Source organism: Misgurnus anguillicaudatus, chromosome 11, assembly GCF_027580225.2.
Source record: "Misgurnus anguillicaudatus chromosome 11, ASM2758022v2, whole genome shotgun sequence".
Lineage (NCBI taxonomy): Eukaryota > Metazoa > Chordata > Actinopteri > Cypriniformes > Cobitidae > Misgurnus > Misgurnus anguillicaudatus.
In genome coordinates this window covers 32,348,353-32,370,336 of record NC_073347.2, presented here as the reverse complement: position 1 = coordinate 32,370,336, position 21,984 = coordinate 32,348,353, and the positions used below count along the sequence as shown (strand labels likewise).

At 37.0% G+C, this 21,984-nt stretch overlaps 3 protein-coding genes across 5 annotated transcripts; all 3 read right to left on the bottom strand.

Moving 5' to 3' along the window:
- Positions 1 to 2,438: 2,438 nt before the first annotated feature.
- On the bottom strand, positions 2,439 to 11,396 carry btbd9 (BTB (POZ) domain containing 9). Of its 3 annotated transcripts, none has more exons than XM_073873558.1 (11): positions 11,241 to 11,396; positions 10,216 to 10,426; positions 6,898 to 7,261; positions 6,463 to 6,730; positions 6,097 to 6,319; positions 5,115 to 5,234; positions 4,933 to 5,035; positions 4,643 to 4,839; positions 4,249 to 4,356; positions 4,091 to 4,169; positions 2,439 to 2,915 (listed from the first exon to the last, which is right to left on the bottom strand). In XM_073873558.1, the coding sequence occupies exons 2-11, from the start codon at positions 10,398 to 10,400 to the stop codon at positions 2,748 to 2,750; spliced, it is 1,815 nt and encodes a 604-aa protein (XP_073729659.1). In that variant the 5' UTR covers positions 10,401 to 10,426; positions 11,241 to 11,396; the 3' UTR covers positions 2,439 to 2,747. The 3 variants fall into 3 exon arrangements, with proteins under 3 accessions (XP_073729659.1, XP_073729661.1, XP_073729660.1); XM_073873560.1 differs by having other exon boundaries at positions 6,475 to 6,730; XM_073873559.1 differs by lacking the exon at positions 11,241 to 11,396 and adding an exon at positions 11,087 to 11,234.
- A 1,069-nt stretch (positions 11,397 to 12,465) lies between these two features.
- Positions 12,466 to 18,423, bottom strand: glo1 (glyoxalase 1). The gene is made up of 6 exons (XM_055169326.2): positions 18,264 to 18,423; positions 16,814 to 16,896; positions 16,416 to 16,556; positions 13,899 to 13,966; positions 13,540 to 13,629; positions 12,466 to 12,811 (listed from the first exon to the last, which is right to left on the bottom strand). The coding sequence occupies exons 1-6, from the start codon at positions 18,330 to 18,332 to the stop codon at positions 12,720 to 12,722; spliced, it is 543 nt and encodes a 180-aa protein (XP_055025301.2). The 5' UTR covers positions 18,333 to 18,423; the 3' UTR covers positions 12,466 to 12,719.
- A 277-nt stretch (positions 18,424 to 18,700) lies between these two features.
- Positions 18,701 to 19,631, bottom strand: LOC129415372 (uncharacterized). Its single transcript, XM_073873561.1, has one exon. The coding sequence runs from the start codon at positions 19,599 to 19,601 to the stop codon at positions 18,837 to 18,839; it is 765 nt and encodes a 254-aa protein (XP_073729662.1). The 5' UTR covers positions 19,602 to 19,631; the 3' UTR covers positions 18,701 to 18,836.
- Positions 19,632 to 21,984: the final 2,353 nt, after the last annotated feature.

The following is a 21,984-nucleotide window of genomic DNA, read 5'->3' as shown; positions in this document are numbered from 1 at the left end:
AAGAGGTGTGAGGTGAAACAAACACCCAAAAATTCTCAGGGCAGCCGCATATGTCGAAATTTCAGCCAAAACCGTTCTATTTCATCATAAACAATCTGAAAACAGTGCTTTAAGTGTAAAATACCCAACTTGTCCTTTAAACCTAGATCCGAATGGTTAAATTAATACTACACGACAACTTAAGAAAGCAGCAAGAACACTGAATATCAAATGTTTTTAATCCATTCCAGATCAAATCACAAGGAGTCTGAATTTAAAAAAAGAAGAATAATTTTTTTTTTAATAATGGTAACTAATTTTTGAACACCAGATTCACTCACAAAACGGATCTGAATAGAAATTCACAATGTACTAAACAAAACTGTCATTATAACTCATTATAACCTTTTATCTTAATGTGAAAACAAATATGATATAAGAATATAAAAATATCGGCAAGGATAATTTTGACTGTAAAAATAGACTATGCTCCTTTGCTTTACAACATACTTATTGTATATACAACAGCTCACTGCAACAGCTTATTTGCATAAAAACATGACCAGACCTCAAGAAATGTAAACATATTGAGGTTATCAACATTCACATCAAAGAGCATGAGTTCTTGTGATTCTGAAATGTGAGAATATAGTGTTTACCATAAAAATAACCCAAAATTTTGTTCGGAATTAATAAAAAAGTGTCTAAATTAATCCAAATCTGTTATAGAATTACCATTTTGAAGTCTGAAAGTGGCAGAAATGAAATCAGAATCCTCTAAAACCTCTAAAACCACTTACATATTGTAGATATTGGCCATACAGTGCAAAATATGTGACCAAAATGGACAATTAAGCTAATATTGCTAATTATGCTAATTATGCAAATTGCTCAACATATGCAAATTAGCATCCGGCAGTTTCTGTATGTTGGGGACCTATACTTCCCATTCATGCAATAAAACTTTGGTGTACTCAACATTTCCGGGTTCACAATGGGGCTCTATGGGCTGGCTACTAGACTATTTAGTTTAAGTCACCGGTATGCCCTCCTTTATTGTTTGGGAATTGTGAAAAACTAGAATACAAATGGATTAAACCAGTGTTTTTAAAATGGGGGCAGCGAAATGGTGCCAGGGGGGCCCCAGTTTTATGACATTTTATGAAATACATTAATTTATCATGAATTCTGTGTAATTAAACCTAAAAAAATAAGGCTACTAACCAAAAGCACTACATGTGTGTATAATTTAATGTTTTAGAACAGTTTTTTGTCACAAATTTTCTTTGGAAGGCCGCAAAGGAATGCACCGTACACAAAGGGGGCCGCACGCTGAAAAAGTTTGGGAACCACTGGATTAAACTACTTAGTGAAAACAATTATTGACAACATATTAGTTTGATACTTTGCAGCAGCAATTTTGTAAAATGCAGTTTTCATGAAAATTGTCACTGGTGTTACTGTCACTGGTGTTACCTTCCTTATGGGTAACACCAGTGAAGATCAGTAACACCAGTGACTGGTGATTTGATGTGTCACTGGTGTTACTGTTTTTTTCACATTAAATCAAATCTTTCACGTGACATGATGATCATTTTAAATTCATTGAATTCTGCTACACTTAAGAATTAAGCTTTAAACCTAAAAAAAAATTAAAAACACCTTTAATATTGCTAAAGTAGTAAGGTAACACCAGTGACAAAAATATGGTTTATGCAGTCTTTAAGTACATGCACAAGAAAATATAAAAAATCAAAAGCTGTCATTTATGTATACTCATAAAGTCAAAGAGTAATCTAATAATGTGTTAGAAAAAGAAATCAATTTTAAGACATTTTGCCATACCAAAAATGACTCGACTACACTGATCTACTACCCAGACCAGCCTGCTGGTGTTTTCAGCAGGATGCGAGTGTCCTAGTTTAATTCCTCATCCTCACACTCTGCCCGTCTCCATCATCCTCCCGTCCTTAGGGAGCTCTCCTGATTGCGGTGAGGAAGTTTTGTAGGGTGCGTCTGTTCCTGCCTGTCTAATGAAGGTGGTATTATAGTGTCAGTCACCTTCACATGCTGATTGAAACTCAAGATTTATTATATCCCCTTAGAGATGAAGATAAGTTAATATAACTCAAAAGCCTCTCTCGCATACACTCTCCATCTGTTCCACTGACTCTTATCTGTCTTGATATCACCTGAAAATAAATCAGGCTCAAATCTGACTCCAGGCCTTGCATGACAACAGCAACTCATCTTTATTTCAGTCACACTGAAAATATGACTAGAATGCAACTATTTTAGTTAGGAGAGTGAGATGAATTGGACAGTCAATTTTTAAAGGAAAGGAAAGGAGTCAATGCTATTTTTTGGTTAAAGACTTTGCGTTTAATTTCGGCCACAAAACCAATTTACACAGTTTACTTTTGCACGGTAAAATTTGGGTTCTGAAATAAAACCACAGATTTTGAACATCAACACTATTATTTTTATTATTATTATTACAAATGAGACAGTATTACAAACTGGTGAGTATTTGATACTTCAATTTATTTTAATGTTCTTGCAGTTATCAGAACATAGGAAAATAAGTGTGTGTGTGACAGTCAGTAACCTCAACCATCAAATTATAAGCATAAACTCAAGTATTTTGTCATCATAAATACACAGAAACTTTCATTAGCAGCACATTAGATTACAAACCCATAAGATGAGCGTCTTAAGTGTGTTTTGTCATACTTATGCACGTGAACACCACAGAATGCAACCACAGTCTATGTGCGTGAGGAGGAAGAAGAGGAAGAAGGTTTCTCGTTCATCGGGTTCTGAGATACAGGATTCTCTCTCCTGTAGTCTGGACTGGGTTGATCCGGTCCAGGACTTTCCTCTTTGACAACTGTGTCCAACTGTGCTGGGCACTCAAAGTGAACACAATGAAACACCTAGCAAACACAGAGCGAGAAAAATCATGCATTATTCCCAATATATTGCAATGATTTTGGTATGATATAAGAAACATTTAACATGTTGTGTTGCTGGTGCTTAAAGTCCCCCTGTCGTAAAAATCACATTTTTATCATTGCTTATATGTCTATGTGGTGTTTTTAATATGCTTTAAGACAAATCATGAAATGCAAATTCATCATTCAGCAACATGGGGGAAAAAGTGGAGTTTTCCAAGGTTGCCTCATTCCTGCAGTTTAAAATCGCGTCAGTTTGGCCGCATTGCTTCCATTATGAGCGTGCATACCGCGCGCCTACATTTGAAATAATGAACTTGAGCGCCCAACAGATGTGATATGTGAATCACCCCTTAAACAGTTGAACGAGAGGCTCAGTAGTTCAAAACCAGTTTTCAATGGTGCCAGGGGGGCCTCCAGTTTTATGAAATACATTAATTTATCGTGAATTGTGTGTAATTAAATAAAAAAAAATAAGGCTACTAACCAAAACCACTATTTTTTTTATAATTTAATGTTTTTTTATTAAAATGTTGAGTTTTAGAACAGTTTTTTTGTCAAACATTTTCTTTGGGGGGCCGCAAAGGAATGCACCGTACCCAAGGGGGGCCGCAGGCTGAAAAAGTTTGGGAACCACTGGTTCAAACCATAGATAAGGTAATGCACCAATTCTCTGCAGTTGAGCGGTGGTTATAGAATGTGTGGGCGTAAACACGTGTATGTGCATATATGCATGTGCGCATATATGCATATAGGCTTATATATAATGCATACATATATTTTTAAATGTAAACAAGAATCAGATATACGTTTCTTAACAAACGTGCATGTTCATAAGTGGCAATTTTTTTCCACCAGTGGGTGCTCGTCACAACGTTAAAGCTGTGGTCGGTAAGATATTTTTGATCATATTCACTGAAACCGACGCTATGCTCCGATAGAACAACATAAATTAGACTGTTTAAGAAAAAAAATCTGCGGTTCTACCTCCACCTAGAGCCTGTTATTTGGTTTGCATAAATCCACCGCTCCTGTAAGTGATTAAATTATTAACTACAGGGGGACTTTAAATAAAAGCTAAAAGACCAACAGAATCTCATTAAAAAAGCTGCTCTTTTATTGACGTTGATCACATGCAAAAACTACATACTACTCACTTCATTAGCAGTGTTTTGAGTTCCCACAATACGTATAAAGGACGCAGGCTGTCTGTCAAACACCAGAGTCTGCCAGGACCTAAACAAATTACATGAAATAACCTTATAAAACTGAATGACAATAAGTAGAACTAATAGTTGAAGTAGTAGACACTCACCTGCACGCAACTTTAGTACGATCGACAACCTTCACCCAGTGTTGCTGATTTGTAGACAGTTCCACATAATAGCTATAGCTTCTCTCATCACAATCCCACAACAGCAACCTACACACAAAGAAACACCATGAGCGAGACAGCATAAGTATATCCACAGTTAATACTAACGGTATGTACACACCAAAATCGCGGTACTTGCTCTGTATTACTCACAAGATGATGCGCACAAATGCAAACTATGCTCTCCTTAATTTGCTCATACAATTGGATGTGTCATTGGATCGCCCCCTTTTTGCGTTGCGTATTTGCGTCTTTGCATTGACTTTGTATGTAATCTACTTGCGCAAATAGTTAACTTTTATTTTGGTGTAGGTGTTGGAAGGTTCTCTCGTACCGTATCGAACCCAGCATGTATGGTTGCGCCAGCTGGATGACGATGGCTCCGGATCCCAGCTGGTGGCATGTGTACCCGGAGTCCCAGTCGTAATGGCTGGTGTCACCATTCAGCAGGGCGTTTCTGCAGCGACTCACGCCCTCTATCACACTAGCGCACGCCTGTACCGTCGCCACATTCTCGGTGGGTACCAGAAGAGACACAAAACGAGTGACATGTTAGAGTAGCTGTAATGTGTGTAACCATTGAAAAAAGACAATGACTGTGAAAACTACTACATTACCCAGAAGGCCTTTCTCCAAGGTAAAAGATCGCTGTGTAAACATGCATTCCAGAGCCACTAAGTGAAAGACTTTGTTGACAGTGTTGTGTGTCCCCACGACACGGATAAACCTGCGTACAAGCAAAGTGTTTGTTTAAAACCAAACACAAACTAGCAACTTTATTCAAATGTTCATATTATTATTTGTACCTGCAGACTCGTGCTGGGAAATAGAGGTGTTGCCAAGAGCGACACAGGGACTTGGAGTGATCCACCACACGTACCCAGTCCAGTTCATCCATAGACACCTCAACATAGTACGAGTATGACCTGCAGGAAAGAGAGATAGAAAGCAATGAAGACAAATCAACTACTTTATTGGTTTATTATTTTAATTTAATGTTTCTAATAAACAGCGTCTGTTTTTGGTTGGGTGAACTCTTCTTTCAATCTCCAGGGTTCCCACACCTTAGTTAACTTCAAATTCAAGGACCTTTCAAGGACTTCCAGGTGCAATACCCTCAAATTCAAGGAAAAAATGTGGGGACACATTTCAAGTGAGAGCATCGTGTTACCTTTTAAGATATATTGTTACAGTTCCCTTTCGAGGGAACTTGCGCTGCATCACTGCGGTGACACTTTGGGGACACCTCCAGGGGTAAGTGCGTATGAATGTGTATATCAAATTCAACCAATGGTGAGGCTTAACGACAAAGACAGGGTGACGCGGGAGCCAGGAAGTATATCGCTATCTGAAATATTGCCAAAGACGGCGTTACAGGGATGCAGGAAGTATGGCAAGGGAGACGCAGCGTCTCGTTCCCTTCTCATGGAACAACAGTTACATACGTAACCCAAGGCATTTTCAAGTGTCAAACACAACTATGCAAAAAAGCATTTTGGTATGAATCAACATTCGCATACAGAAGATATAAGCATTTAAAGCGAACAGTTTAGCATGTGTGCTTAAAAAGTCTAGAATTTTTATGATATTATCCTACACTACACAATGAATTATATGGATTTTTTTCCCCCAGAAAACTTCTTGCATAAAATAGATTCAAGCACTTTCAATGACCTCTATCTATGAATGTATTTTAAAGAACTTCCCAGGGCCTTGAATTTTTTTCCCCCAGATTCACAAACTTTAAAGGATTTCAAGGACCCTTGGGAACCCTGAATCTTATCTTACCTACTGTCTTTGTCCCATAGTAGCAGACGTATGTGGTTGATGATGGAGGGTTGACCCAAGCGGACCTGGATGCCCGTGGATCGACCCTCCTCTTCTATAGGGTGTCTTGAGAAGCCGTGGTCAAGATCGTAGTTCTGTGTGTCTCCATCCAGGAGAGCAGACTTCAGCTCGCCCTTTACCACCGCAGCACCGTGCTTCATAGTGGCGATGTTCTCCTCTGGAACTACAACAATCGAAAAACCACTTATTGCATTTTTATATCAAACCAAAATGTTGAAAATGAAATTTATTATGTCTATCAATTTTACAACATTCTTCCGCTCACTACTGGGTACAGTGTAAGCATTACGCATATGTAGTACTGACTAAGCATCCCACGGTAGTTGAGGTCCATGTCTCTGCTCTCCGAGCGGGTCTGTATGGCATCAAGCAGATCGTCTGGGCTGAGGAGGCCCGATGGACGAACCACATTCAGCATTTCTGAAAGGGTCATCAGAGGCAGTCGCACTGCTGACATCACTTCCTTTGCTTCTGGACCGTCGCCGTTTTGGTGACACCATCGACAGAGGGCCTGAAAGATTTCTTTTTCGGTGGAGGCAAAAGAATCTCTCTTTACAACGGTCAGCAGGGCAGACTGCAGAGAGGAAGGAAAAAGCAAAAAAAACCTGATAACGCAGACGTGACACCATTGACAAGCGATCCTATGAACAGGGGTTGTGTGCTTACAGTTTGGATATTTTAATGCAAAATCCTACATATTGTACCTTAAAAAGAAGAGTTACTTTCATTCCTAAACCTTACCTTTGAAAGAGAAAGAAAGCCTTCGGACTTCAGCACATCGGTGGCATGCCGGTCCATGTATGCACAGCAGGCCTCGGCCAGCCCGCTAAGACAGTAAAGACTGGCCACGTCAAACACCAGACAGACATTTCGCGTGGTCAATAAAGTGCGGAGAAACTCGCAGATGGAGGACTCTAGTGGTTGGAGGTCGTAACGATGCGCCAGTCCGAGAAAATCCAGTAGAGTATCTTCTCTGGCTTCACTTAGGGTGGCTCGACCCGTGTACAAGTACCGCAACAACATGGAAAAAGCCTCTGGGTGCGTATCCTCTAACCGAACCTCAGCCTGGGGTCTGGACTCTCGAAGTCCTCCATATAGCAAAGCTCTAAATAGGAAGAGTTGACAAAACAGAAAGATAACGCAGACAGGGTTGAAAGAGGAGTTTAACTACAATAAACAGCTGTGACATTTTACAAAATGGGTGCCATTTGTGTCCTTCACATACACGAGTATAAAAAACATATAGACGAGTATTAAAAATTAATATCTGTGTTTAATGTATGCTATTTAACGCCGATTAACACAACCCTGTAACTTAATCTTACTTTTATATATTTTAAAACCTCAGCCCTTGGTTTTCAACTTTTAATGTGCATTTTTAGATATATTACCTAACGCAAAGGTTATGAGTTCAATATCAGCGAGCACACATAATGATAAAATGTATACCTTGAATGCACTGGAAGTAGTTTTGGAAAAAAATAATCTGCTAATGTATGAATTGTATCGATATATTACTCATTGTTAGTTTATGGTAGCTTATGGATTAAAGGCGCTGTGTGTACATTTTAGCAGCATCTGGCAGTGAGATTGCGAATTGCAACCAACGGCTGAATCCACTGTGAGTGGCGGCAACGCAAGACACATACAGTAGGAGAAAAAAATGTATCTATCATGAAGAAGATAAACTAGCCATAATCACAACGATGCATGATGCCATGCACACACCTAGACTTTTTAACGTCATGCGCAACGAGGCTGTCTGCCAACGCAACAAAATGGCATCCGGAGTGGATCTGATGGGGTCTGATTCAGAAAATGCAAATACGGTTAGGATACTGAAAGCAAAGACCCTCTCTAGTAAAGGTTGTTGTGGGTTTTCTAATTGTAGGTTGCCATTTCCATAATATAAGCACCTTTGCTGAAAATGTGCCGCAGGTATAAGCTGGAGGTGACGATGGAAAAAGTGCCCTTCGTGTGCTTCTTGGATATCATTACAACAAACGGTGCATCAACGCCTCAGAAAGCGAGGTGAACAACTAGAAAAATAACACTTTATATAATGAAACCTTTATTCTGACATGTCATGGACGCATGGACCCATGGGAGGCGGAGTTATACATGATGTCTATAAGTCATTATATTTCATTACGAGATACATTTAAATTGATAATTATATCAAAACACCAACTACATTGACTCATTTTACAATACCACCAGCATGTTTTTTAGACAAAATAAAATCTTTTCATTTGCGTGAGGAAGCTGCCGTTTTTACACACACCTTCATGTCATTGGTTATATGCCACTGCAGTAAAGGTTTATTGCACTATTGCAGGTAATGATTATTCAATTGATTGGTCGTTAATTAAAACGATCATCAAATATGGGAAATTGACATCCCTAAACATGATGGTGCAAAATAGTGACTATAAAGTAAGTGGACCGCGTGTATGTATGTAGATAAAAATGGCTGAAATATGATACAATACAGTTTATTTTGTAAGGTCACCACTGATAATATAGTTATGTATATTATATTGCATTTCTGTCAAGGGATCCTCAGGGTTCCCAGACCTTAGTTCAAATTCAAGGACCTTTCAAGGACTTTCCAGATGCAATACCCCTCAAATTCAAGGAATAAATGTGGGGACACATTTTAAGTTAGAGCAAGGTTACATTGTGTTACCTTAAAAGATACATTGTACAGTTCCCTTTCAAGGGATCTTGCACTGAGTCACTGCGGTGACACTTTGGGAAGGCCTCCAGGGGTAAGTGTGTCTGAATTTGTATATCAAATTCAACCAATGGTGAGGCTTAACGACAAAGACAGGGGCTGTGTCCCAATTCAAAGGCTGTGACCTTCTAAGGACGTATTTTAAGATACTGCGTCACAGCAGCGCGACTTGAGGCTGGTAAGGACGTCCCAATTCAAAGGATGCTTAGAATGAAGCCTCAAAATGCGTCCTCATTTCTCCGCGATGTTAAGGATAGAACGAATGGATCCTTAACAGCCGAGGATATCCCAAGATTCATTGTGCGCCTGCAATGGCTGCACATAACGGCTGGATATTCTAAAATAAACAATTCAAACCTTCATTAAATAAAAGTGTGTATTTATCAAAAAAAAAGTTTGTCACTGTTTTAGTATTATAAGTTATGTTTTGTGTTAATATTATTATTTTTATGATGCATATATTTCTAAGGTTGATTAATTTAATATACTGTTGAATAGTTTAATCTACATCAACGTGTCATATTTTCTCAACTAAATTAATATTTTTCTGATTTCATATTTATTTTAATAAGTCAGAAACGTTTCCGCTATGTCCTGCTGACAGGCGCGTGCAGCAGGTGACGCCAATTAGGGGTCGTCCGAAGGTTAGACCGTCTCATTTCAGTTCTCTTCGCGAACTTCTGAGGCTGCCACCTTGAAAGGCTGAGTGCTCATCTTTAAGGTCCCATGCTTATAAGGTCGCAGCCCCTAAATTGGGACACAGCTAGGGTGATACGGGGTCCAGGAAGTGTATCGCTATCTGAAATTTTGCCAAAGACGGCGTTACAGGGACGCAGGAAGTATGGCAAGGGAGACGCAGACGTTTTGATGTGTCAACAACTATACAAAAAAGCATTTTGGTATAAATCAACATTCGCATACAGAAGATATAAGCATTTCAAGCGAACAGTTTAGCACGCCACGTGTGCTTAAAAAGTCTTTTTATGATATTATCTTACAATACACAGGGAATAATATGGATTTTTTTCCAGAAAACGTTTTGCATAAAAAATAGAATAAAGCACTTTCAATGGCCTGTATCTATGCATGTATATTTTCCCAGGGCCTTAAATTTTTCCCCCCAGATTCACAAACATTCAAGGATTTCAAGGACCCGTGGGCACCCTGGATCCTCTTAAAATTTACACAGTGCACCTTTAATTAATGTTAATAAATTGAACTTTATTGTAAAGTGTGAAAAGTTAAAGGTATTATAAAGTTAAACCATTTTGATTTTGTGTAATACACCAATAATGTCTAAAAAAAAGAATATTAGTGTTAACCTGAAATATTGGCAGCGTGCTGCTAGAATGACTCTGTGCGCAGGAAAGCGCTTCTCCTCCACTATGAAGGTGACATCACTGTACTCCTCACTGGGAACTAGAGCGCCCAACTGCTCTGACAGCAGGTGGAGGTGATCGATCTCAGCTGTAGAGCTCACCGACCGCAGAGGATGACCGTCACTCATGGCCACCGCTGGAGAACACCTAAATCCTGAGGAACATCATGTTAACATTCCGATCAATGAGGAACAGAATGAGAAAGAGCATACTTGCATATGTAGACATTTCTTTAACATTGATGTTTTATTGTGAAGCCAGTTCTATGATGTTTTGTGGTATTACAACGTTTTGAAAAATGATAATAATCAAGAACTGTGTATTCACTATAGTAAACCTTAGTAAGATTCCTTGATATTAGTGTTTATTAAACTGGCTATAGTAAATAACACAGTATATGGTACAAAACATAGTTTTACTAGTTGAAACCAAAACCAAAAATATGGTTAATTTAGTTAATCTGTGGTTACTGGTTGTGCTTTACTATAGTGAAACCATGGTTTGCCAATGATAGTCAAGGAAACTATAGTTGAAAATTCTGATAGTTAATTCAGGAATACATTAAAGGAGTGTGGTGATTACTATATACGACATTAGGCTGCAATATACTATTGTAAATTATAAAGTATACTACAGTATTTTACATGTAAAACGGAAGGCCTTGAACTAAAAAAATGACCACCAACCGCTTTAGACAATGAAACAATTAAATATTATTATGTATACGTGTAAAATTATGCTATATGTAAGATGTGAGATCACGATGATCTTCTGTCTCTTCTGCTAATCCAAAGCAGTCATAATCGCAACTCACCGTCACAAATAAAGATTCAACTCGTCTCCACCTCAACCAAGCCGAGGGGATCACAAAGCTATTATGACCACAATAGATCGCAAAGTATCATAAATTGTGTAAAACACAGCTTTATTCGCCAAAAATCCATTTAATACGCTGTTAAAACACGTACCGGATGTTTTGAAAGGCTCTCGTGGATGATGTGTTAATTTTACAGCGCCTCTAGTGGACACAGCGAGTACCGGTCTCTTTCTTCAGGAACAGATGTCCGACTCCTCCTTTGAGCTAAATTACAATCTCAAGTCATATTGTATGTATTTGTAGTTTAAATTGTAAAGGTTTTAAATCTATAAGTGTGTTCGACTTGATGCGGCGTGCGTTGCGCAGGCAGATCGATCCGAGTATGACACCGAAGTTTCGAGAATTGCTCTCGCGATACTCTGATGTCATACACCGACATGTCTGCGCAACGGCCTATCAAGTCGGAAACAAACATTATTTTTGCGTTAACGTTGTATACATTCTGCAGTACGGAAACTATTCAAATACATCGTTCTTGTATACACATATTTTAGAGGTATGGGACTAAAGCCAACATACAGAAAGTGTTACTTTTTAATTTACTTTTAAATCTACTTGTATGCCTCACGTAGGCCTACATAAATGCAAGTATATGTAAATATTATCAAATTTTAATGTAATTGTTTTAATTTAATTGTAGATTGTTTTGGTATTTCCTTAATCAATGCTTATTATTGCACAACAATAAAAACAAAGGGCTGGTTTCTTCCCAAGCAAGATTTTTGCCCAACCCTATTTTGTTTTTAAAAATCTTTTGACAAACACGTTTTCTTGCAGTCACGTTTCAATGCAGCTTACCTAAAAACTGTTTCATTACGGCACTGCACTGACAGGTTTAATTTATCTTTTGTGTTTCACTCATTGAGCATGAATTGGAGTCCCATGAAGCAGTGGCATAACCAAATTACAAAATCCTTTTTTTTATTTCAAGCTGATATCTAGGCCCTGATAAATCGGCCTATAATTAATTGGTATCGGCAGATAAAAGCATTTTCCAACTATCAGACATCGGCCAATCTGCACTTCTACCATTTCATGATGTATAAATAATTTGAAACAAGGAGTAAAAAGAAAAACTATTTTTATCTTTTGGAATTTGTAGATGTCATTCTAAATAAGTAAGGCACAGAAAATTTATGTCGGTGTAAACCTAATAATTACTATAAAACACATATCACAAAATAAATCGGCGTTAGACATTGCAATTTTGTACGTTTCAATTTTCGTGAATACTTTTATTCAAGAAAAGTTTAATCTAATCTATAGAGCATATCACGAAACCATTTATCCTATAAAAAAATTAATAAAATGCTCAATGACTCAAAAAAAAACATCCTTTTTTATTTAAACCAATAGGTATAATTATAAAGTTAGACACCATGCCATTTCAAAAATATAGGCTCGTACGTCACAAAATTCACAAAACAAACTCCACCCTAGACAGCATTTTCTCTTTACTTTGCATACTACTTTGCTGTTAACAGAGCAGTTCCCTTTCCTGATCAACCAACCGTCCGTAATTTATTATAACTATACTTTAATGTTTAGGTCACAGCATTAGAGCAGTCTTTTAAGATGTGATGGGCACCATGCCGTTGGGGCTGAGAATCTCTATCCAATAACCATCAGGATCCTGAATAAAGGCCAAGCCTTTCATTTTACCTGCAGGATAAACACATGAACAGAAATCAATAGCTGGAATAATAGAAATATAAACAACAATTATTTTACTAGGACTACTACAACAACAGCATAATAATTGTACATTTAAAAGGCCACGGTAATTTTCAAGGTGCCTAAGAAAAACATTTTACAGTTTCCTAAATGTAGGCTGTATCAATGTCCCTTTAGAGAAGTCATGCCACTAGGCAGTCAGGTTCGCAACGCCTCCTGGAAGTTATTTCAGTCATGCAAAACTAAAGATCTATTTACCTAAAGAGGAAAAGACAGATATCTCCAAAATCATGTGCTTAAATCACATATTAACAACAAATTTCTGATCAACAATTAAACCTGACATCAACAGTGCCATAACTTTTGTTTCTTAAGCTAACATTTTGATGCACTTGAGTGCAATGCATTGTGGGATACTAAATTATGCACACTGTGCACTGTTATACTGCACATTTTGGCACACACACAGTATGTCATGCTGGTGTTTCATGTATTCAAGTGCATACTGTGTGCAGCATACATACAAATTGCAGAATAAGTGTAGGTAGGATGCTACTTTAAACAATATCATATCCCAAAAATCCCAAATGAGTACATTTAGCAGGACTATCCACCATTATAACGTAGAGTTTAGATAATCGTTGTTAGTCTAAAAGAATTATGTGATTTAAAATAATATCAATCACATATAGTAGGATTAAATAAATGGAAATTACCATCATCAGGTTTCTTTACGAAGGTCACTCCCTGCTCCTCAAACAGTTTGCAAGCAGCATAGACATCTGGCACAGCAATCCCAATGTGGCCTTTAATAAAATACAATTACAGCATGACATTAAATCTTTTCAATTTTCATATAAATTTTGATTTAAACTTTTATCTGCATGCCATTTTATTCATGATGAAAGCCATACTGAAAAATTTAAACGACTGAAGATTCTTCCGTGTCCTCATTTAATTGAAAAAAAGATTATGCTTCATTTATATGGTAACTAGATTCGGTTTAGTTCTCTGGAACTTTGTTTGGATGAATTGATGGTTCCTCAAATTTAGAAAAGCAACAAGCTGTATTTACCGAAGCCTCGTGGATCCGAGTTGCCATTGTGGTAAGCCTGGCTATCATCTGTCTCTGAGCCCCAGTTACTGATGAAGAAAAAAAACAAATATGATAAACAGAAAGACACAAAAACCGCTTTACACATTAGTCCACTGCTGCTCTGATCCAGCACATGTGTTTACATTTGAGTTCAGATTTGCACTTCATCACAACACAAACTACATCAATAATCAGTACGCAGGCCACTTTTACTTTCTTTGAACACTTAAAGTAAACCTTTTTTGTGTCTACTGTAACCCTATGCAGATTGTGGTGGTTTGACAGATGTTGTATCTACAAGAAGGCACATATGGTGTTAATTATATCATGTCAAGTTGTACTCACTTTTAAGACAACAAGGTAACAACCTACCCAGGCTGAACAATATTCAATAAAATTAAACCACAAATGTGACAAGTATTATCCATCTGCTGGTGAACTAGCAGACTGTCAAAACTGCACCAATACAAGCAGGGACGTGTGGCACCTTAGGAGGAAAGTATTAACCAAACATGTTAGACATTTATTTAAACACATTGCTGGATTTCCTTATTTCCTGTCATTTTCACATTTGCTATTAATTTACTCCAAGAAATAGGTGACACTGTTTCTTGAGTAAAACAGTAAAGGACATTTAACTAAAGGAAGCATGATCATATACCGTATTTTCTGGACTATAAGTCGCCCTTTTTTCATAGTTTGGCTGGTCCTGCGACTTATAGTCAGGTGCGACTTATATGTCAAAATTAATTCATATAAACCAAGACCAATACCATTACCGTCTACAGCCGCGAGAGTCCGCTCTATGGTGTTCCTGTATTTATGTAATTCAATGGATTCAGTGATGTGGAATGACTTCAGGAGCTTGTTGAACCTGATTTGGGTTGTCGTGTTAAATTAGCCTATTCAGCCTCTCAGGTATGTTCTGTATGCTATTGTGTTAGCTGAATAAATGTTAATGTTATGTTAATATGTACAAACACCTATTCAGCCTGCTGTTCTGTGTGCCATTGTTTAGTTGCCTTTCCAAATTAAATATATCTGTTCTTGGGCTTGGACTTTGTGAAATGATTTTCTAAATAAACGTCTAAATATATGTTTTTTCTTCTTCAAAATGCATTTTTGACTGATGCGACTTATACTCTGGAGTGACTTATAGTCCGGAAAATACGGTAATGCAAGTCCACATCTGCCTTAAAGGATAATTCTGGTATTTAAAACTTTGAGTCTCATTTCTGGTTTGTTTTGGATGAACTACAGTGATGGACACTGAAATTTTGACAATGGGTCGTGTCTTGACTTTTTGACTCGTTTAGAAGTGTCTCTTAACTGCTTCAGAATGGAAGTCAAGGGCCATGCACAAACATGTCATTAAAACAACACTTAACGTTCATTTTCAAAACTGTACTACTCACTGGGTGGTTTGTGGTGTTCGTTGATGATTAAAAACAAGTAGTGTTGCGAAATACAGTTTTTGTCGTGTTTTATTTGGCATTTTGTAAAAATCCATTGACTTGGAAGACTCATTGCTCGCTGATATATCACTCCGCCACCGGAAACGGAAAAGGGGTCTGTTTACATGTGGTTGTAGTTTTTTCGCTTGGTTTCTCTCAGAATAAATTTTTCCCATATTTGATGTCTCCGTGACCAGCCTTAGGTTTGAAGTTGAGCTCGATTGTGACTGTCTATACCCTAGACACCGAGTTCCGTTAAGCGTCCTTGTACGGCAAAGTGGTTGTCGCCATCAAGTGGTCGGGAGTGTTATAACGCTTCAGACTCAAATATAGAGCGGAAGTATATACGCGGTTGTGAGGTATCTGAAAAAATAGTTCCACTATAGCAAATAACACGGATAGAAATCATACATTGCGCCGATATATTTGTTTTTAATCATCAACGAACACCACAAACCACTCGGTGAGTAGCACAGTTTTGAAAATGAACGTTAAGTGTTGTTTTAATGACATGTTTGTGCATGGCCATTGACTTCCATTCTGAACCAGTCAAGAGACACTTCTAAACGAGTCAAAAAGTCAAGACACGACCCATTGTCAAAATTTCTGTGTCCATCACTGTAGTTCATCCAAAACAAACCAGAAATGAGACTCAAAGTGTTAAATACCGGAATTATCCTTTAACTTTGAGAAATCTAGATTACTAAAGTAATCCTCATAGCTCCTAATGATATACCGAGGTCTTTTAAACAAATCGATCGGTCTGTTCTACTAAAATAAATAATAATGTTGCCTGCAACTTAGATTGCCTGAGAGTGAGCAAATAAACAGCACATTTATATTACTCACAATTATTTTTAAAAAATGCTGGGTTAATTTGAACCCAGGGTTGGGTAAAAAAAAGGATGAATCCAAACTGTTGGGTTGTACTTTTTACTTATGCTGGGTTGTTTCAAGCCAAAAACTTGAATCAAATATAAACATTTCCTGGGTTAATTCAACCCAACGGCTGGACTTTTTCACCCATTGCTGGGTTACTTACTGGGTGAGCTCTATAGTGGCACGACGAGAAAACGTCCAAGCCGTCCTCTCCTTCACATCGGCCGGGATCTCTGACTTATCCTCATAACCCAGAAAGTAAAGGCTGAATCGCATGGCAGGAAAATCGATCTTCTGGAGCAACCTACAACAAAACATTCACAATATGACCAGATGTTTCTCACTGGTTTAAATACACAACTTTAACAAATATTTATTTATTACGAAAACAAACCGGAAGTGCATTTAGGTCTCTAATGTAATTATTTAGGCCCTAGCACATACCAAGTTCATGAAAAAATATAAAGATCATTTCAATACCCTGCAAGACGCCTTTAAACAAATCTGATACACTTCTGGATTTCTAGAAAAGTTGCTGATGTTTTAAATTCAAGCACTCACGTCATTCCGAGGATGCGTGTGTAGAATTCCAGGGATTTAACAGGATCCTTAACTCGCAACATTGTCTGTTGCATCATGAAGTCCTAAAGCAGAGGGAAAAACATAATAACATTTAGACTGATGTGCTAATATCCATCATATAAACTGAAATTTTATATATTTATGATTTTTCAGAGTCAGAAGAACTAATGACATAAAATTAAAAGAGTTGCATCAATTGCAAGCAAATTTGTAACCACTATATAATAATGCTTCTCACTAACAATATCTTCATTTTTCTCATCTTCATTGAAGCATTCTAAACAAGTTTCTGAACAAAGATGACCGGATTAGCACAAACCCGTGACAACAAGGCCAGTTTGACTGCATTATATTTTCAAATTCATGTTAACTTAAATTGTCACTCAAACTGTTATGCTGGCATTTGTGAAAAAAATAATGTGATCCTGTAGTCTCAATTGGAGTGCATTAGTAATGCAAAGGTCATGGGTTCGATCCCCAGTGAACAAACATACAGATAAAATGTATAGCTTGAATGCACTGGACAAAAGTGTAATGTATAAATAAAGCAGAAAATGCAAATAGGTACATTTCCACTGGTTTTATACTTTGAAACTTGAAAGCAATACAATTATTTCATGAAGGCTTATACATAAGATATTTTTTAAATAACAATGTCAGTCAATGCATTAGAATCCAGACTGGGGCGATTTTTGAAATAATAAACTGATGCTTTCAATGCAGTGTCACACATCTATCAGACACTACATTATCCAGCAAATTTCTTTTGTATATTTTTGCAAATGTATTAAACTGTAATTTAAACATCTACATCTTGAATGTACTGTACAGTGTAATCTGAAACTCAGTGTCACATACTGTGTTGACTGTCATAACAAAAAAGCTCTTTTGTACACCTTTTCATAGCAGTTAAGTTAAATGGAGATTTGCATGTGTATCTGCTGCACAACTGACACCTTAGCGAACCTCCCCGAGTCAATATTTCATCTGTCAAATGCTAAGGGTCATTCAAGCAACTATTAATCTATGAGCTAACAACACGCATATCATCGTCTACCTTAAAATGACGCAGCGAAACAAACACGAACAAACTTTACAAACAATTTTCATTAACTTCAACTGAGTTAAATGGAGAAATGTGGATAGATCACTATAAAAATATATATTTATATCAGTAACATGCTCGTAAGACAGTAGTGAGATATACAAATACCGATAGACTTTATGTGTGTTCAACTTAATGAGGCGCTGTGACGTCAAAGTACCGCGATAGCGATGCGAAAGAACAGATTTTGAATCAGTCTCGCGGCACTTTGATGTCGTACATTAAACGGTTTGCCCAGCGCGGCATTCAGTCGAACATTCTTTGCGTGCTTGATTGACAAGCCTCGCCCGTTCACACATTACTGAACTTAAAAGCGCAACTTACTTTAGTGATGGGGTTTGCTTCTTTACACGCAGCGGCAGCCGCGTCGTCTGTCAGCCCCTGGTCAGTCATTTCGGTCTGTTTCGGCCAGATGATCACGGAACGGCTGAAATTCGGGCGGACAGATACCGTAAAGGGGCGTGATTGCGTGCGCCACGTCAGAGGTGTGACGTAAATATCTAAGGGGCCAAAGAGGCGTGATCAAATTGCTGTGGTAGTTCCACCTTTCTTCAGGCAGAGGGTGCTCTCAACGTATTCTTTATGTCAAATTTTTTGCTTGTTGATAAAATCTCCAGACTATTTCCCCAGGCTACTTTAAACACAAGATTTATTTTTCCATCCTAACCTCAAAATAGCAGAAATAATGACTCTGTTTGTGAAGCCTCAGTTGTAGTTTTCTTTAAGACAACAGTAAAAGTTTTGACAGAAATGAGATGTGATACAGATAAATAAAACCTTTAATAAAAGTAAGGCCTCTTTATTGGCATTGTACAGATGAAATAAGATGATTCAGAAAAAGAAATCGAGGAATTTATGAAATGACAATACATTGTATTCCAAATGCATAATCGTGCATCACACTTTGCACGAGTGATGTTTATTGTGCAAAATCACTGAGTATTTATAAGTAAATGTTTTTCCACACTGTGAACACGAATAAGGTTTCTCTCCGGTGTGAATTCGCATATGTTTCCGAAGCGTATGCACGCGTTTAAAGCTGTGTCCACACAAAGAGCAAGTAAAAGATCTCTCTTCTAAATGACAATCATTCATGTGTCTTTTAAGAAAGACTGTACTGAAAAATGTTTTCTCACAGAGCGAGCAGGCATACGGCCTTTCACCGCTGTGTTTCCACATGTGACATTGGAGTAAACCGGATGTGACAAACTTCATCCCGCACTGTTCACACACAAAGCGCTTTGTCCTCTTTTGCTGCTCACCCATGTGGACTTTAATGTGCAACTTTAGGTAGTCTGAACGCCGGAACAACTTACCACACAGTTTACAGTCGTATGGAGTTTCACCTGTGTGTATTCGCATGTGAGACGCCAGGTTTCCTTTGCGGCAATACTCTACGCCACAAATCTTACAGCTGTATTTCTCTTGATGTGTCTCACTGCTGTTGGATGGCTGAGAGATTGGGAGTTTACCAGCAGAATTTAAAGAGCTTTCATCTGACACAATAATACATTTCTTTTTATATATCATTCTACGGCAAAATCGCCCTACTGACTCCTCCGCTGGGCTCAGTAACAAAGTTTCTGGAGACATTTTGGTAAGGCTAGGCTCCTTTCTGCTGGAATCTGAACCTGGAACTCCAACAAAGGACTTCTGAGACATCAGGCCTGATGAATTTGTCTATAATCAAGATCCTGCTTTATAATCCCAGCTTTCATATCGATGAAGTCAGGATGCTTGGCCACAAGATAGACAAACAGATATCAAACAGTGTAAAATAAGCAGTCAACACAAGAGGCTGGACTTTACAGTAATTTTACACCAGGTATAGATTGTTTAATCATGGTAAAATCACTGTAAAGCATGGCTCATTTAATTTTTAAAACAGCATCACAATACAATAAAGTTAAATAAACTTCAGGCCTCACTAATCTGTGTCATCCATCTTAAATACACGAATTCATAGAAATTCTAAATTAATTTTTTTTTTATTATTATTCGTCAACTACAAATTCAATACAAAGTCAGAAACTGGGAAAAATCTTGAAAGCCCTTACCTGCCAAATAGCAATGTCAAATAAGTAGACCGTTTCTCATTTTAAAAATAATTTATGCTGAGGTTTACTTCATTGATGAATGGGAGTACCTCCAGCCTATAACAGACAATAACAGCAATTTATTAAACATACAGTGTGCATTTACAAAATCTCTATTCCTTAAGTGTCGTGTAAATACAACCATAAACAAAACTTACTTAAATTCTCTTAACTTAGAAGTTTGTCATGAACGTTACAGTCATTTGGTCAAAGCGAGTAGGTCACGTGATAGTTGTTCTTCTTTTGGAGTTTATGGCTGGTCGTGAAACAACTTCATTGGTGCTTACCGCCACCTACTGTTGGAGTGATGGAGTGAAAAGAACGTCATTTATCAGGTCATGGCTGCGCATATCAAAAAAGCAAGTTTTCAAGGAATATCAGTGTTTGGGAAAGAGATTAAACTCGGTCAATTAGCAGATGATGCCACAATTTTTGTCAAAAATAGTTTGATGAAGTTATTATTGTATTGAAACATGTTCTGGAATCTCTAAATTAATGATGAATAAGAATAAGTCCTCTTTATTTTCTCTTAAAAATTGTCTTGAAAGAAATTTATGGGATACCAATATCAAATAGCGTGGGATAATAGTATGTAAAGATTTGAATCAAAGACGCCTGTTAAATTTTGAGTCTATTATTGAGAAAATTAAAAATAGATTTAATATGTGGCTTGCGAGATCTGTCCCTAAATGGACGTGTTCTGCTTTCAAAAGCAGAAGGAATCTCAAGGTCTGTTTATATATCTATGTCAGCATGTTCCAAACAATGTTATCAAGGAATTAGATAAGATTCTTTCTGATTTTATTTTGGGGGAAGAAAATACACTATTTATGGAAAAATAGTCTAAATAATAATAAAGCTTTTGGTGGCCTTGAAGTCTTACATTTTACAGATCTTAATAATGTATTTAAGATAAAATGGATAATGGAATTTATTAAAAAAAGATAGTAGCCTATATGGAATATTTTCCCTAACTACATATTTCACTCTTTGGGTGGCATTAATTTTCTTATAAAATGTAATTTTTCGGATGGTAAAACTGGCAAACTTTTATAAGCAGTCATTGCTGGCTTGGCAATTAATCTATAAACATAACTTTTCAATGCATTGATACCCTATATGGAATAAGAAAGATTAAAAGTCAATATTTAATTAAAAAAAAGTATATGCATGGAATATTTTCCCTAACTACATATTTAACTCTTTGGGTGGCATTCATTTTCTTTTAAAATGTAATTTTTGGTTGATAATTTAACTTGCAAACTTTTATAAGCAGGCATTGCTGGCTTGGCAATAAATCTATAAACATAACTTTTCACTGCATCAATACCTTATATGGAATAACAAAGAAATGTAAGATATTATTATTATATTTTTAAAAGTCAATATTTAATCAGACATGGTATGACAATGGAATTCTTACTGTTAATTAGTTGCTTAATGACGAAAGGTTTTCTCTTAACATATTCTGAATTGCTCAACAAATGTATGATTACTGTGAGGCCAAAAGAATATGCTATATCTTTGAAGCAATCCCTGATAAAGTTGCTTTACTATTACGAAATCCTGGATTCCATAAATGTTGATTGTTAAACCAGTTTTTGTCATATTTATTGGGGATATTAATATAGTAAAAGATAAATGCAGTAATAAACATATTAGAAATGTTTTGAAAACAAACTATTTGCCAAGCTTGTTCAACACTGGTTTGGTCTACTAAATATGAAAATGTTAACTGGAAAAAAGTAGAGTTAATAACAAATAATTTTTTACATAACAATAAAATTAAAGAAGTATCCTATTCAATTTTACACAGAATTTACCCTGTCAAAGAGGTGCTTGAACATTTCCATGTGAATATTAAAAAGTTATCTGAATTCTGCTGTGGTATGCCAAAGAATCTGTCACTCATTTTTTATTTTATTTTGTATTTTCAAAAATGTCTTGGG